The sequence below is a fragment of the Chroicocephalus ridibundus genome, chromosome 4 (assembly GCF_963924245.1).
Source record: "Chroicocephalus ridibundus chromosome 4, bChrRid1.1, whole genome shotgun sequence".
Lineage (NCBI taxonomy): Eukaryota > Metazoa > Chordata > Aves > Charadriiformes > Laridae > Chroicocephalus > Chroicocephalus ridibundus.
This window is the reverse complement of record NC_086287.1, coordinates 4,649,821-4,665,221: the sequence shown is the minus strand read 5'-3', so window position 1 is coordinate 4,665,221 and position 15,401 is coordinate 4,649,821. Positions and strand designations below refer to the sequence as shown.

General features: G+C 42.0%; 1 protein-coding gene across 2 annotated transcripts; it reads right to left on the bottom strand.

Moving 5' to 3' along the window:
* Nucleotides 1–4,091: 4,091 nt before the first annotated feature.
* DHCR7 (7-dehydrocholesterol reductase) lies at nucleotides 4,092–15,324 on the bottom strand. 2 transcript variants are annotated; one of them, XM_063333865.1, is made up of 8 exons: nucleotides 15,113–15,324; nucleotides 11,495–11,598; nucleotides 10,404–10,626; nucleotides 9,597–9,687; nucleotides 8,818–9,031; nucleotides 8,126–8,330; nucleotides 5,941–6,072; nucleotides 4,092–5,321 (listed from the first exon to the last, which is right to left on the bottom strand). In XM_063333865.1, the coding sequence occupies exons 2-8, from the start codon at nucleotides 11,590–11,592 to the stop codon at nucleotides 4,857–4,859; spliced, it is 1,428 nt and encodes a 475-aa protein (XP_063189935.1). In that variant the 5' UTR covers nucleotides 11,593–11,598; nucleotides 15,113–15,324; the 3' UTR covers nucleotides 4,092–4,856. The 2 variants fall into 2 exon arrangements, with proteins under 2 accessions (XP_063189935.1, XP_063189934.1); XM_063333864.1 differs by having other exon boundaries at nucleotides 15,168–15,324.
* Between the last annotated feature and the right edge of the window lie 77 nt (nucleotides 15,325–15,401).

Sequence of the window (15,401 nt, the reverse complement as noted above, 5' to 3'; positions counted from 1 at the left end):
TTGGGTCACCTCTTTAAGAGCCTCATTCTAAATATGTTAAAATTGACAGTAAACTTTATTTTTCAATGAAGAGAGATGAACATGGACACACGGTTATAGACACTACTGAACTGGGGCAAGTACTACTGCAGCGTGAAGCGTATCACACCAAGAAAATCATAACCATGTCATAGCAGTTAGTTATTCTCTATCCCAGTACTTACGTAGTGTGCAAAAACATTTCCTTGTCCTCTTGGATGGTTTCTGTCCTGCTTCCTGGCATGCTAAGTTTGCCTGTATGTCACAGAAGGACACATTCAAGCCTAATAAATGTACTTACTACATGAGCTCACTCACATAACTAAGCCGTAAATATTTTTGACTTATCATCCTTAAAACATAACCTTCCAAAGATTATTAACAGAAAAACTAGCTAATATAAGTACAAAGCTTAAGACAAGTCATGAAGGAAGAAATTATTTTGATTCTAGGATTCTCTCAGTATTTCAATAGTCAGAGAACTGAAGCCCTTTTCATACTAGAGAAATTTGTATTAATAACGTTACCATATGGCATAAGATTAAATTCAGGAGTCACAAATTTCAGTTCATACCAATGTCAAAAGTATATCCTAGAGTTTTATGTTCATTGTAATCACAGTAGCATGAATTCATTTCATGTAGGGAGTCTCTCTGAATTTGTAGTTGATGGCTGATAATCCAAAAGGGAAGTTTAAGAGTGCTAATTAGGAAGGACTCTCGGTTGTACTGAAAGCACTTATCTCTCTCCACTGCAACAGAAGCAAAACAATCACAACCACTCTTTTCTCACTAGCCACTACGCCTGCCTTAAACATTTCCCCAAGCACTCCTGACTCCCAATTATAGTCAGAATTGACAAGCTTTCTTCAGCTGCTACCTTAAGCCTTTCATATTTCAGGAGACATATATCTGTTTGGCATTAAAAAGAAAGCCAGGGCAAAGATTAAAATGACTGTTCAATTTTCCATTAATACATGTAAGATATATATATATATAAAAGTCATTTCATTACCTGTCCAGTTGCCATAAAGTAGATCCATATCTGTAATCTAAAAAAAAAGACATATATTTATTTTTCTCCTTTTGATTTGACACACACAATCTTTTTCTTTTTTTTTCCCCTGTACGAATTGAAGCAGAAAAACTATTCCAGTTTTATTTTCAACTGCACATGACTTAACCTTCAATGAAGGTAGTGCATTATTTAAAATAACCACATAACACAGTGCAGTTCTAGGTTAAGGTTAGCCCATGATGAGAGTTTGGCCTGATAATTTAGAGCAGAAAATAATTTGTGGCTGCCACCATGCGGCAACAGCATGTACTCCTGTTGTCATTCACATTGTCTGAATAAAACTGGAACTGAGGAATCACGTTTCATTATACCCTAAGCACAGCTCTTTGGACTAGTCACCAACTTGCTCAGAGATATAGATTTTTAAAAAGAGAGTTTACATATTTATGAATATGTTTAAAGTCTAAATGCATTATGTATGCGATAGTCCACCATTGAATTGTGTCAGCGTTCTTGCAGGCTGGATGGGAACAAGCTGAACCGTAGCTTTGCATCAAGGGCTATAAATGCTTAACCGACCTTCCGCAGAAAGGTGGAGCCCTGATCTCAGAAGTGCTATCGTATCGCGATGCCATCTAGTGACAGGGGTTTTAAATGTGGGAAGGCATCCTCCCTCCCTATAAGGTATTGGGAGATCCCCACTCTCCATCTTCAGATTGAATACTGACAAATCTACAATGGTTATACCCTAGAAGATTGTGATTTATTTTTTTTCTTTGGGTAGATCTATGGCAATCTGGAACTCGCTGAGCCTGTTGTGCCCCGCTCAAACAGGCATTTGTTACTTTTCTTCCCACAATAATCCAACTAAACTACTTCATTACTGCTCCAAGTAGCTTTTGCTGTATTTTCCCATTAGTTATAACCCAAGTTAAGTAAGTACCATTTTACAAATATTGACAATTCTATATTTGAAATTCCCAGCATACTACAGAGCCATATGCTCTCAAAACTTGATAGGTGATATTGACAACATAGTATCAATAAATACGAAACATCAGGACAAACGTTCGTCTAAGACACCCCCCTACAAATCCTTCAAAAAAAATATATATTGATTTTTTTAGGATTTTTTTTTTTTCCATTCTGGAGGAAACAAATTTAACAGCACTGCCATGCATACAACAAAACGCGACATAGGCATCACCCTATCTGAAGATAAGCAAGTAGACAGTCATTCGAATGATTCAGTTTTAAAGGGCGACATTAGTTGGACACCCCTTAGAGTACTGCTTACACATTGCTTATGTTAGGGTGAAGCTTACAGAATAGATAAAAGTGTTTTTCATGCTTCTCCAAAACTCATTTATTTATAAAAAATACAAACCTGAATGGAAATAGCACTCTTTTCCAGCCAGATGCAGACCCTTATATACATACAGTATATACTTAGTCTGTACGCCACAGAGATGGAACAAAAAAGATAGGTATGGACAGCAGACGAGCCCAAAGAGGCAGAAACTGTCATCCTTACAACAAATAGGATATGAATTTAGCCCAGTGATGGCCTCTTGCTTGAAAAACCTTGCGACTAATTGCTTCCTACCATGAGTTTAACAATTTAGCTGATGAAGAGTTCTCACTTGCAGCAGCTAGGCTATCTGCAGGGTAAAGTATTCTCAGCAGGAGCAGCAGCCTGCATCAAAGAAACAGATAAAAGTGCTTCCATGCTCCGATGTCAGACAGTACATAAAATCCTTTGAGCAATATTAGATGTAACAGAAATTGCCTAAAAGAAGTATTTGAATGCATAATGCTGTCGTTACTCACAACACTGCCCTTTCGCTTCACATTTCCCTGATTTTATTTTTAAAGTGCTGATATCTTTATTGGTCCTAAATGCGCAATTTCTTCCACTAATCATCCAGGATTTATCAGTGAAAAGAAGGGAGTGTACTGTGCCGTGCAAGGCTACCATGATTTAGAGTCCAGATTACCTTGCAATATGTAAATAGCCTTGGCATTAACAGCAAACTGTCAGTACAATTTCCAAGGCTACATAAGAAAAGGGTGCAAGTATGAGGCCTTGGGGAAGCCGAGAAAAGACACGATCCAATTACTCCAGCAAAGTCAGGGGCAGCCTAAAGCAATGCAGTGCCAGGGACTGATGGGGTCCAACAGCCCTACGAGCCCACACCTGTTTTCCCTTCCTCTGAACCAAGTTCTCTCAGGTCAGTCATTTTTTAAGCATTGCCCCTTGGTGAACTGTTAAGGTATTAGGCTATGTATTTTCAGTAAAGGCAATGGGCATTAATTTCCCCCCACCTCCCGTTTCAGCATTTATATTAAAAGTCCTCTTTGTGCCAAGTTCAAATGTTCCATCACAGCAATACATCTGTTGCCATTGAGCACGCTATTATTAAGGCCATCATTCCTCCTCTGTTATTAACAACACTGTAATGTATTGAAATTGTTATCTGCAAAATGGTGATAAACCAGTTATGAGGTCTACAGATAGTGCTGGTGCTACAGTTAGGTTTATAAGAACTTTCTCTAAGAAGGCATCTCTATACGTGCTTGAGCATCCAGCTCTGAAACAAAGCAGAGCTACAAGAAACATTTGTTTTCTAGGTTTGGGGAGACCCTTTTTCTCAACCCATCCTTTCAGGGAGTACTGTAACAAAACCAAAACACATACTCACCACCACACCTCACTCAAATCTGCCACGAAGATCAGTGCATTCAGCAGCTCCTACAAAGAACCAATTTACACAGTTACCTACTTACTGTAAAAACTAACAGTATATTTATGTGTAAAAATAAATAAAAGTGTCTTTTAGCTTTAACATAACTCCATGGTCCCTCTTTCTTTTTGTTTCTCCTTTATACATTCTTGAACCAGCTCTTGGAATTATACTCTTTGAAAAGCTCCTTTTGAAACCGGTAACTTGGACAACTATGTAACAAAAAAAGAAACAGCTGAAGAGAAAATTAGCAGTATTTTTCACTTGTCTTGAAAACAAGAATTTATTTCTTAAATTTTTACAAACATGATTTTATACAAATTATAGAGAACAAAGTTTTCTATCCACACTAAAGAAATCAACGTATGCTCAGTATCTTCACAAAGCAAGTTTGGTTTCAGTATCAAAATACTACTCAGTTGGTCATGCACCATAGTCTCAGGTGCTTTGAACTAATGTAACTTTTAAGCTCTATCAATTTCTACCAGCTTTCACAAACATTTGTATTTATTATAACAATCTTCCCACACACCAGTTTAGGATTGGGTTCCCCAGTTCAGTATTTCCTCAGTTAACCTCTTGAAAAGCAACAAACAATAAAGCCTCCTTTGGGGAGTTACTGACTGTAGATTATGACTGTCACAAGCCACCACATCATACAACTTCTTTCATAAGCAGGTCACACAACTATTTTCCTCCTCTCCTAAGTCACTGGAAACTGGTTCCAGAACCCTGCTACTCTGAAGGGTGAGGGCTCCTCCCAGCTTTGGGAGATTTCAGGAGTTTCAATACATGCAAATTTTCTTCAATTCCAAGTTAATTTTGAGGGGGGGGGGGGGGAAGTTCCCAGGTAAGAGTCTTCTAAAAAACCAGGCCATTTCAGTGCTTCATTTCATTTACTTTAAACACAGTCTGCCTGCATGTTCCTTCAGTACAGCAGGGATTGGCGTCCAGCTACCTTTTCTCCTTCAGAACAGCATGAGTGTCCTTCACAAAGTGTTAGTATAACTGTGTGGACAAACTCTCTTCATCTCCAAAAAAATTTCTTTTTTCTTTCCCCTGGATTCTGTGTTAGCCTTAAAATAATCCTGGTATGAGCCGGTAAGGCACTGCAGAAGTGTAGCGCTTCCAGTCCTTCCCGTATTTGCTGAAGCAACGGTGTTCATCCCTAATGCAGCGGTGGGTTAGCAGAATAGTCATATAAACAATGTAGAAGTAAGGCAAGATGTGGTCAAACCCACAAGTCAGGCAGTAGGCCAGGGAGCCCATCAAATCTCCTGTGTAGTTAAAATGGCGTGCCCACCCCCAGAACCCTGAGGTCATCAGTTTGCTGTGGTACTTGGTCCCATCCACAGACATGTAGGAGCACTCAATATACTCTGGTTTCTTCCCCCATATCTTGCAGTTGCCATTTGTACGACGGAAGAGGTCCTTCTGGTGGTTGGTCATCCTGAAGATGTAATAGCCGATCAAGCCCAACATCAAGACCCCTACGGCGTTAGCTGTGCCCAGCTGGACAGGGTGGTAAACCAAATACAAACCCTGGGGAATGGGGAAAAAAACCCAAGAGACAATCAGTGATTTACTTTAAATATATGCTCAGGATGACAGACTAATTCCTTGACCTACAGTGACCTAGAAGAGATAAACAGAAAAAAAATAGGAAAGTCTACTCTACCAGTAAAAATGTGGAAAGTTTTCAGAAAACTCTGCATCCTGCATTTTCTTTCTCTCTCTCTACAAAATTGCATTTCTTAGGTGGAACAAGAAGAGAAAAGCTGCAAAGATGCAAACAAACCAGGACAGAAGGTGGGAAAAAAAACAAACCACAACAAAAAACGCAAACAAACCACCACCCACCAAAAAACCCTCAACACGGAGGAGTACAGAAATGGACTGAAAGGATTTAGAAAAAATATACAGACACAATAGACAGTGACAGAAAAGGGCACAAAAGAAGGGGAGGAGAGGAAAAGATGTCCATTCTATATGGGGACAGTAAGTCTTCCTACAAGTGAATTGTTATAAAGGATGTTGTAATGGTTACTCAACATTCAAACTGTCTAGAAACTATTCGAGATACAAATCAAACTGCCAGGGAGAACGTTTCTGGAAAGTTTCTTTCCTTTTAGCCCGAACACGTATTGTACCACATTTTTACCTGCAAAGTATAGAGGTAAGGCAACCAAACACAATCTCCCCAGCCCAAATACCATCCAAAATGATCGTGGCAGATGTCAATGGTTTTCAAATACCAAGCTTCATTCCAGAAGAAGTCCAAAACATAAATACCCTGAAACAGAATAGTTTGACATTAGTAACATAGCTTTGTCACCAGTCATCCTGTTAGTAGCATCAGCCCAATCTTTCTGTGCTGTCTTGTGATATGATCTCAAAATGGACTTGTGTTTTTATATTAACACCTCAAAAATAGGGCATTAAGAGGAACATATCGCACAAATATATTCCATCTAGATAGATAAAGCAATAATAAGTAATGCAAAGCAATATTAACGAAGACAACTATGGCAAGCATGCTCCTCTAAGGACATACACTTCGGAAGTATACTCGCATTTGCCCACCCCTACCTCTCTTCAGCTTAATGAGTTGTATGCTTATGCAGAGTGGGAATAGAGCTTCTATTGAGCAGGCTGCCATTTACACATATCAATGAACAAATCCAAACTATTGTCGGTACTTAGTACTTTGCGGTCCCTTCTGTAGAAAGCACAGCACCTGACTGGCTATTTTCAGGTGTGAAGACATCTGTAGTTCTGCATGTCTCACACACCAAGTAAAAATAAGAAGTTAGGTGCAGTGCTGCCCTCAGGAAAAAATTGTGCCTTATCTTGCTCCAGCTAAAGCCACAGAATTCGTCATTGTTCTCTTTGGATTCAAAATCAGGCTATGCCTGTTTCCAGAACACAGGCTCAGGAAAGTGTTTCTTAATTTAAGTTTATGCTGAAATCTGCTGATGCAGACATGACCATGCCACTGGTGGCACTCTGATTTAATGCATAGAATCATAGGGTTGGAAGGGACCTCTGGAGATCATCTAGTCCAACCCCCTGCCAGAGCAGGGTCACCCAGAGCAGCTGGCACAGGAACGCGTCCAGGCAGGTTTTGAATGTCTCCAGAGATGGAGACTCCCCCACCTCTCTGGGCAGCCTGTGCCAGGGCTCTGCACCCTCACAGGAAAGAAGTTCCTCCTCATGTTGAGACGGAACTTCCTATGCTCAAGTTTGTGCCCATTACACCTCTTGTCCTGTCCCCGGGCACCACTGAAAAGAGCCTGGCCCCATCCTCCTGACACCCACCCTTTAAGTATTTATAAGTGTTGATAAGATCCCCCCTCAGCTGTCTTTTTTCCAGACTGAAGAGACCCAAATCCCTCAGCCTTTCTTCATAAGAGAGGTGTTCCAGTCCCCTAATCATCTTGGTAGCCCTTTGCTGCACCCTCTCCAGCAGTTCCCTGGCCTTCTTGAACCGGGGAGCCCAGAACTGGACACAGTACTCCAGGGGCGGCCTCACCAAGGCAGAGTAGAGGGGGAGGATGACCTCCCTCCACCTGCTGGCCACACTCTTCTTGATGCAGCCCAGGATGCCATTGGCCTTCTTGGCCACAAGGGCACATTGCTGGCTCATGGTCATCCTGTTGTCCACCAGGACTCCCAGGTCGTCTCTCAGCTGAGCTGCTCTCCAGCAGGTCAGCCCCCAACTTGTCCTGGTGCATGGGGTTATTCCTCCCCAGGTGCAGCACCCTGCACTTGCTGTTATTGAATTTCAGAAGGTTCCTCTCTGCCCAGATCTCCAGCCTGTCCAGGTCTCTCTGTATGGCGGCACAGCCTTCCGGTGTGTCAGCCACCCCCCCCCAGCTTGGTGTCATCAGCAAACTTGCTGAGGGTGCACTCCATCCCCTCGTCCAGGTCATTGATGAGTATATTGAAGAGGACTGGACCCCGTACTGACCCCTGGGGAACACCACTCATCACTGACCTCCAACTAGACCCTGTGCCCCTAATCACTACCCTCTGAGCTCTGTCTTTCAACCAGTTCTCTATCCACCTTCCTGTCCATTCGTCAAGCCCACTCTTCCTAAGCTTCCCTATGAGGATGCTGTGGGAGACCGTGTCGAATGCCTTTCTTGAGAGTACAGTAGAGTATTTACAGTGGCACTCTTTATGAATACAAGCGCCCAAAGAAGCAAGTCCAGTGCATTGTCACTGAATGAGGTTGTTCAAGCCAGGAAAAACTGTTTAAGTTCAATTTCAACAGAAGGAGTTTTTTCTACTTTAACATTAGTGTATTTCCAAATTGGTTTCTTATTTCCCTCCTCTGAATTTACCTGAAGGACATTGACAAGAATCATGGAGTTGGTTACTTGACCATACAGCTCCTGTTGTTTAGCAGCATAGGAAAGGTTAATTAGAGTCCAGGCTACAATACCAGGGCGCCCATTGAAGAAAAGCTTGAAATCAAACCACTTTCCTATTCGAGGGTTAAATTCAATCCCCATCATGTAGTCGTAAAAGAAGTTGCCAGTGAATTTGCTAGAAAGCATAAAAAATTAGAAGTTTACGCAACTATACACAAATACAGGTAATTACTATTCCAACTACACATTTTAGATGATTTCTCAAGGCACTTGATGTAACGATAATAAAAATCATAAAACCATATGATGTTGTGCAAGATAACAATAATGGATCCAACCAAAGCATTACATTAGTGGAGATAATTTTTAGCTTTAGAGGTACCCTAGTTTATTCTCGGTAACACTTTTGAACAGTCTAACTATAACCTTACTTATTTGTCACAAACAGGATGGATGTATCTGTGACACTGAGGCTGCCAGTCACATGGCATATAGTATGGAACACAGAGGATGGTGCTAATGAAGCAAAGAATCATAGTCATATATTGCCCTACCTATTTGTGCCAGTAAAATATATTCTGTCATCGTTATTACTATTCTGTGTAGCATTGAATTTATATGTCCGATTACCTAGTATTGTCTCATTATTAAAAATCACATACCAGTCTTTGGCATTAGTAGGGAAAAAGTAGCCTTTAATCATTGCAAATGTGGAAACTGCATATCCCAGGATGTTGGCACACCACAGCAGAGGAATCCAGTTGTCAAAAATGATGGTAGGTGAGAAGCAGTGGAAGTAATAGGCATTTGCAAACCAAAGCACATGGGTAACAATCCAAGCCTGAAGTCCATTGATTTCATACTTATTCACCACACCTAAAACATGAAGAAAAAATTGAATGTTAGTGAAAATGAATTAATACAGCTTTTTATTAACATGGATATGCATACAATATATAGATGCTCCAAGTGCTCACGAAATGATGTCACTCTCATCACCCTCCCCCTTAAATATCCAGTGGCACTTTTCTGAAAGTTTCATCAGACTCTGCTGTAACCATCAGGCTTTGTTAGGCTGAGTTTTTCTCTTCACTCTAGCTTCTCTAAATGGTGAATTTAGAATCTCCCCTAATATTGACTAAAGTAACAAGTTACCCTTTCTCACACTAAATTCACATCCTGCATTTTGTTCAAGTCTCATGCATTAACTTAGCTTCAGCAAGTGCAACTGCATTGTCAAATACTAGCAATAGTCCACTGCTGATTTTAAGTGCCAAAATTATCACCTGTATTTCTTCATTACCAGTGTGGTGCCTGCCATATCAATAGTTTTACTAGCAGTAAGAGACAGATACCTATGGGCTATTAAAGACTGTAAGTACAGAAATACTATAATTTTAAAAGATTGTATGGCGTGCATATAGTCCAAGGAAGAACTTACCAGCAGGGGTGACAGCACCTTCTTGTACACCGCCTACATATCCAGGAAGAAATTTATGGCAGAAGTCAGGAATGCACATGTACAAAACCACCTAGAAAAGAGGGAACGTATTAACAGTGAAAACAGACAAGACAAACTCCCCAAACCACTATCCCTTTCATACACATACCAAATGTAACAAACAACAGTTTCAATTAAGTATTGGATAAGCAAATATGGCAAGATTTAGCTGTTGTGATTTTGCAGTAGTAATACGTCCAAGCTACTAAACAATTCTAAAGATGTATGGTTGTCATCCTTTTTTGGTGGGGAGGCAGGACAGCTGGCAATTAGATTCAAGTCCTTCTATTTTGAACTTAAGCTATGTTATATGCAAGTTGTTTTCCGATTTGGAAAAAAAATTGAAGTCGTTTGGTAAATTCGGAAACATTTTACAAATGTAAGTTATATTTCACACATCAATGTTCTTTTACGGTCTGTCTATAGAAATATCACCCCTTCTGCAGTGTTAGTTTATGGTATATTTATTGTGTATTAATTTAAAACAAATGGGTATTGTTGGTACATAGTTGATTTTTCTTTAAAACCACATAAAAGAGTATATCACACAAGGAATATTTGTGTATATTCCCTACATGTTTCTTTTGCAAGTGCATAAGCTTCGTTTGGATTCCAAAACGCCACGGAAAGTAAGAAACACCGAAGTGTAAATGCCAGTGTGACATTCCATTGTCCTTTGTGTAAAAGGATTACTCAAACAGCTGTTTTAAAAGCCATCTGCTTCTAGATGATAACTCAATAACGTACCTGGAAAGCAACCCAAAGGGTATAGATGCCAGCAGCCCTATAGGTCAGTGTAGGAGTCTTGTTCCAGATGTCAGACAGATATTTATTCCCCGTGAGCAAGTCAATGACTGGATCGATCAGAGAGCACTGGTATTGGTCACAGGACATTATGAAGTAATATACGATAAGTGGTGCAAACACCAGCAGGAAAAGGATGCTCGCCAAGGAAAACCAGTCCACCTCCCTGTAATCCAAAACAGAGCATTTTTTTTCCCCCCAACAGTTTTCAGTGGTTTGCTTAAGTCAGGCAATTTTTTCAGTGGACCTTCTAAACTAACTGGATGAAAACTGAAAGTGTTTTCAGGGCACATACATTTCTTTGGGTCAAACAGCTATAAAAAAAAAATGTACTTCACCATGAACTGTTATAAAACCATGCTAGTTGACCAGAGCAACAGAACAGATTACTTCCCCTCCAAAAAGCAGATTATTATTACAGCCTTCATGTTTTTGATGGCAATCATGGGTATAACTGGTTGGAAGTGGTAAGAGAATCACAAGAATATTATGCAAAGCTTGGAAACACAGAAAAGACAGACCCTGGACAGCCAGAAGTTGAACTTGCTTTACCACACACTGTCTGTAGTGAGAAGCCATATAAACACCTGTGGCTGTTTCCAGCTGCAATACAATACTCCACTAATATTTGCGCAACTCCTTGAGAACAGGGAGATGAGTCATAAATCTTGCTACAGCAGGAGATGTCACCCGGCAATACCAGGCATGGATGCCTGTTTTCCAAATCTCAGGAAATATTTTGGTTCAGCCCTTGAAGGAAATGCAAATTTTACTCATTTTTATTGTTTTCCTTTTTTGAAAGGAAGACTGTGTTTTAATCTAAGCCATCTGGCAAGCTCTGTCTTAAAAAAATCTTGAAGAACTCTTCTTTGGCATCTGCTACTATAGCTCATTATCCATGAGCTTTCAACAGAAGGGCAATTCAACAATCTGTTATTAATAGAGTGAAGTTTAAAAGGAATGTAGCACCTATAAGAGTAACTATGAACCAATCTGAAATACAATGACTAATTAGGGTCAGCAGCTTCTCTCACCATGCTCTTCCCCACTGGACTTGAGATGTTCGAGTACCATTTTGTGTGCTTTTGCGGTTTCTTTCTTCAGTAGGTTTTTTCTCCTGATGGGCTGCCATGATGTCCTGTATGAAAGAAAACACTCATGGTATTACTCCAGCTGGTTCTCAGTAATTCTTATGGCTCTACAGAAGAGAAACACAAATAAAAGTTATTAAAAACTATTATGTAGACTTCTGATTACAAGAAATTTGGGGGAGGTTAGGAAGGAAAAAAATAAAAATCTTTCTCTAATTCCTTATGATCTTACATTCAGTAAAACATAACCAAAACACTGATGTCAAAGTAATCCATTAAACCTCTTGCTAACTAGAACTTTCTTTAAACATATATTGTATAGTATACAGATTATTACTTACATTTGAGATGCAAAGGGAAAAAACTTTTTTGCCACGTTCTTCTAAACCTCTGAAAAAGAGGTTCTGTAACTAATTGCCTTTCTTAATTACAGAAATTGCCACTGTTGTAACAATACCTTTACTGGACCTTGGCAAATTATGTGCTTTTCCCCAGACTTGCTCCAAACATCAAAAAAAACCAAGATGACAGTTTATAATCCCATGTGAATCAGGGGGAACGGAGAACAATTTACTAGGCAACACCTAATTCTCCTGTGGAACATGCATTATAGCTTGCTTTCGCCTTGCCCAAATACTTCTTTTGTTAAAGATCATCACCCTATAATCTGAACATTTGGTAATCCCCCATCCAAAAAAAAAAAAAAAAAAAAAAAAAAAAAAAAAGAAGAGTGTTTTTCACGACCTTTATCTCATGGAACAACACATGGAGCGTTGTAGTTTGCCATTCAGGGGGGAATTTGCTAATAGTTGTTAGTTTTGTATCTTTTCAGGCTTTGATGTTTTAACTCAAACCAGAAACTAGGAGTTATTTCCACTGAAACAGAAATGACAATACAACACGTTGTCAGGGCCCTGAGGACACGACCAGGCCTTACTGTTCCTGCCCGGACCAGCCCAGGACGTCTCTTACCTGAGACCCATTTCAGCCAATCCTAGGGCCATCAGTCCCTGCCCCCGTGATGCCATAGAAATGCTCGTCTCCAGCTCCAGTACAGCCCTGCCCTGCCAGGCGATGGGTCCTGCTGACACAGACCTGACCCACAGCCTGATGTCCTGGCCCGGCCTCAGCCTGTCCTCATCCCCATGGCCCTGCCTGGCTGTCCCAGGTCTGTGTCTGACTCTGGCTCCCCTCACCAGGGCTGACCCTGACCCCCACACCAGGCCCTGCCTGGTCTTGGCCTGGCCCTATCACCACAGGCCTGCCTGGGCACCTGACCCTGACCTATGGGCCAACTTCCCAGCTTGACCTGCCTCATCACCATGAGCCTGCAAATTATCTGGACCCCTGGTTGAACCTGGCCGTAAACTCTGCATCTGCCCTGCTCACCTCATGGAGCCACTACGGGACTGACAGGCAAGCCCCTGCCCAGAGCCATGCTACCCCCCATAGCTCTTGGCCCCTTAGGGACCAGCAGGTCTCACAGCTCCGCAACATATTAAAAGGAAGATGCCTAAGTGCCAAAGTAAGGACACCTCAAACAGGATCAGGCCAGCCACAGGGATAACACGCCACCCTCAGATTCAAAATACATACTATGTTACTCTGCAGAAGTGTCCTCCACACAATACATTTAAATAAAAGTGTTTATTTTCAGAAGTAATCTGAAAAGAAGTCTAATCACCCCCCTTTGCCAAACTGGTTAGGCAGAAATCCTAAGAAAAGAATGCAAGAAGATACATGGGTGTCAGGAAGCCTGTGTTATTTACGATGTCAATTATGATAAGTGCTAACTACCACCTTATCTTTTATCAGAGACATTTTAAACTATGGTCAGACTTCTGGCTTAGATTTCAGCCAGATTTGAATCTGTCCAAGTATCAATACTTTCACAATGGTTTCTAAAGTAAGTAATGAAACAACCTCAAGAGGAGGTTATTGATCACAGGAGGACAGGAGATTTACTGTATCAAGGTAATAGAAAGGCTCTTATTCAGGAATTGTAAGTATTTAGGTCAGATGAAACCTTTAATGTCATTTAGTCCAACCCCACTTGCCCCTGCTGAGAGCAAGGACACCTTAGAACAGGTTGCACAGCACCTTGATCAGTTAAATTTTGAGTATTTCCAAGGATTCCACAGGATTTGTCAGTCCTACTGAGAAAGCATGTCTCTTCTAAGAGACCCAGAAAAGGAATCCTAGGTTGAGAATTTTCACAGTGTTTAGTTTTGTTTCAGGCTCTTAAGTAACCAAATAAACCAGCTAATTTTGCAGAGCTCAGTGTACTAGATTTGAAAACTCTGCTCGGTCTGCTGAGCACTCATAAAAGTCTGCCTGCAGCTGGCAGCACCTGGGATTTGTGCAAGACCCACACACACACACACAGTTTACCATTAATCCTACCAGACAGCGCAGAAATAGAATAATCATCCAATTACTAAAAGCAGGCACTGGCTAGATGAGGAAGGTTGGCATTCAATACATTGCATATTGGATGCATGCTTCCCCCCTATTTAAAGGCCAACAATTGCCACCACGTTTTGCCTCTCTACAGAGCAATTTAAACAAGTGCCTGCTTAGCACTATTCGCCTATACAGATACACCCCAGCCCGACAGACAGCTATGCTGCAGGAACAACCTCTCATGTTCAGAACAATCCCCAGGTCATTTTAGACACACTAACATTTCTGGATCAAGACTCCCATTGAAATCACATTCCTATTAGAAACTACTTAAATTTCTATAAGTGCAAGTTTCCTGTTACCCCATTAAACACACCCCAAATATTGATTTCCTAAACCCTTAGTCAGCTTCTTAACAAGAACCTGAAGCAAAATTCACAATTCAAATATCACCTGCACAGAGAACTCCAGAGATGCACTTTTCCTCTGAGTCCAAACTTCAGGGCTTAACGTTGAAGTACTGCATTACTGCTCACACTGTGTTAAAAGGGATAATCATGCCAACCACACAATTCACTTGGAAGCTCTCCCCATTTAGTGCCTAAGCCACATATCTAACATACAGTTCACAAAGAAAAGTTCACATAAAGTCCTTTCAAGCAATACTGACATGTGTTTGATGCTTTTCATCAGCATGCTCTGGACTCAGCAAAGAAAATCTGTGACCGAATGCTGCAACCCCCCCCCCCCGCTTTTTTAGATTTTGTCCTACAAAAATAAGGCAGCCTCCTGTTCACAGATACATATTTTAAAGAAAAACCCCTCGCTAACGTGCGGTATTCCACAGAACCCTGTGTTTTGCTCAGGAGAGGAACAGGGCTGCCCAGGAGGGGATCAGCAGACCCATGTCGGCAGGGAGGGCAGCGCCTTCCCGCAGGCCAGGCCCCTCATGCGAGACACGGGGACCCTGGGGGACATCACCGGAGGCGGGGGAGCCCCGCAAATGAGAAACAAGCTCCGGACTCAGGGGGCTCTTACTGGGCCGAGAGCGCCACAGACACTCCCTTCCAGCCCCGCTTCGCCCCTCCGCCACCCGGCTCCTCGCCAAGGCCCAACATGGCTCCCACCGAGGTACGCACCCACGAGCCCCCCACACACCGTCGGTCCCGTCGGATGCTGCCTGGTAGCCGGAGGCGGCGCACAGGCAACTTACCAAGGGCACCTAGTCAGCACCGCCCGCCCGGCGCCGCTGGTCCCACAGCAGCGCTCCTCTCACGGAGACACAACCCCGACCAGCACCACACCCCTCAGCCGGTACCGGCGGCAGCGCCGCTCTCCTCAGGCAGCCGCCGCTCTCCTCAGGCAGGCCCCGCCCCCGGCCCCGCCCCCGCCCGCGGTCCTCACCAATCCCCGCTGCGCTCCCCGCCCCTCCGCACCACCCCATTGG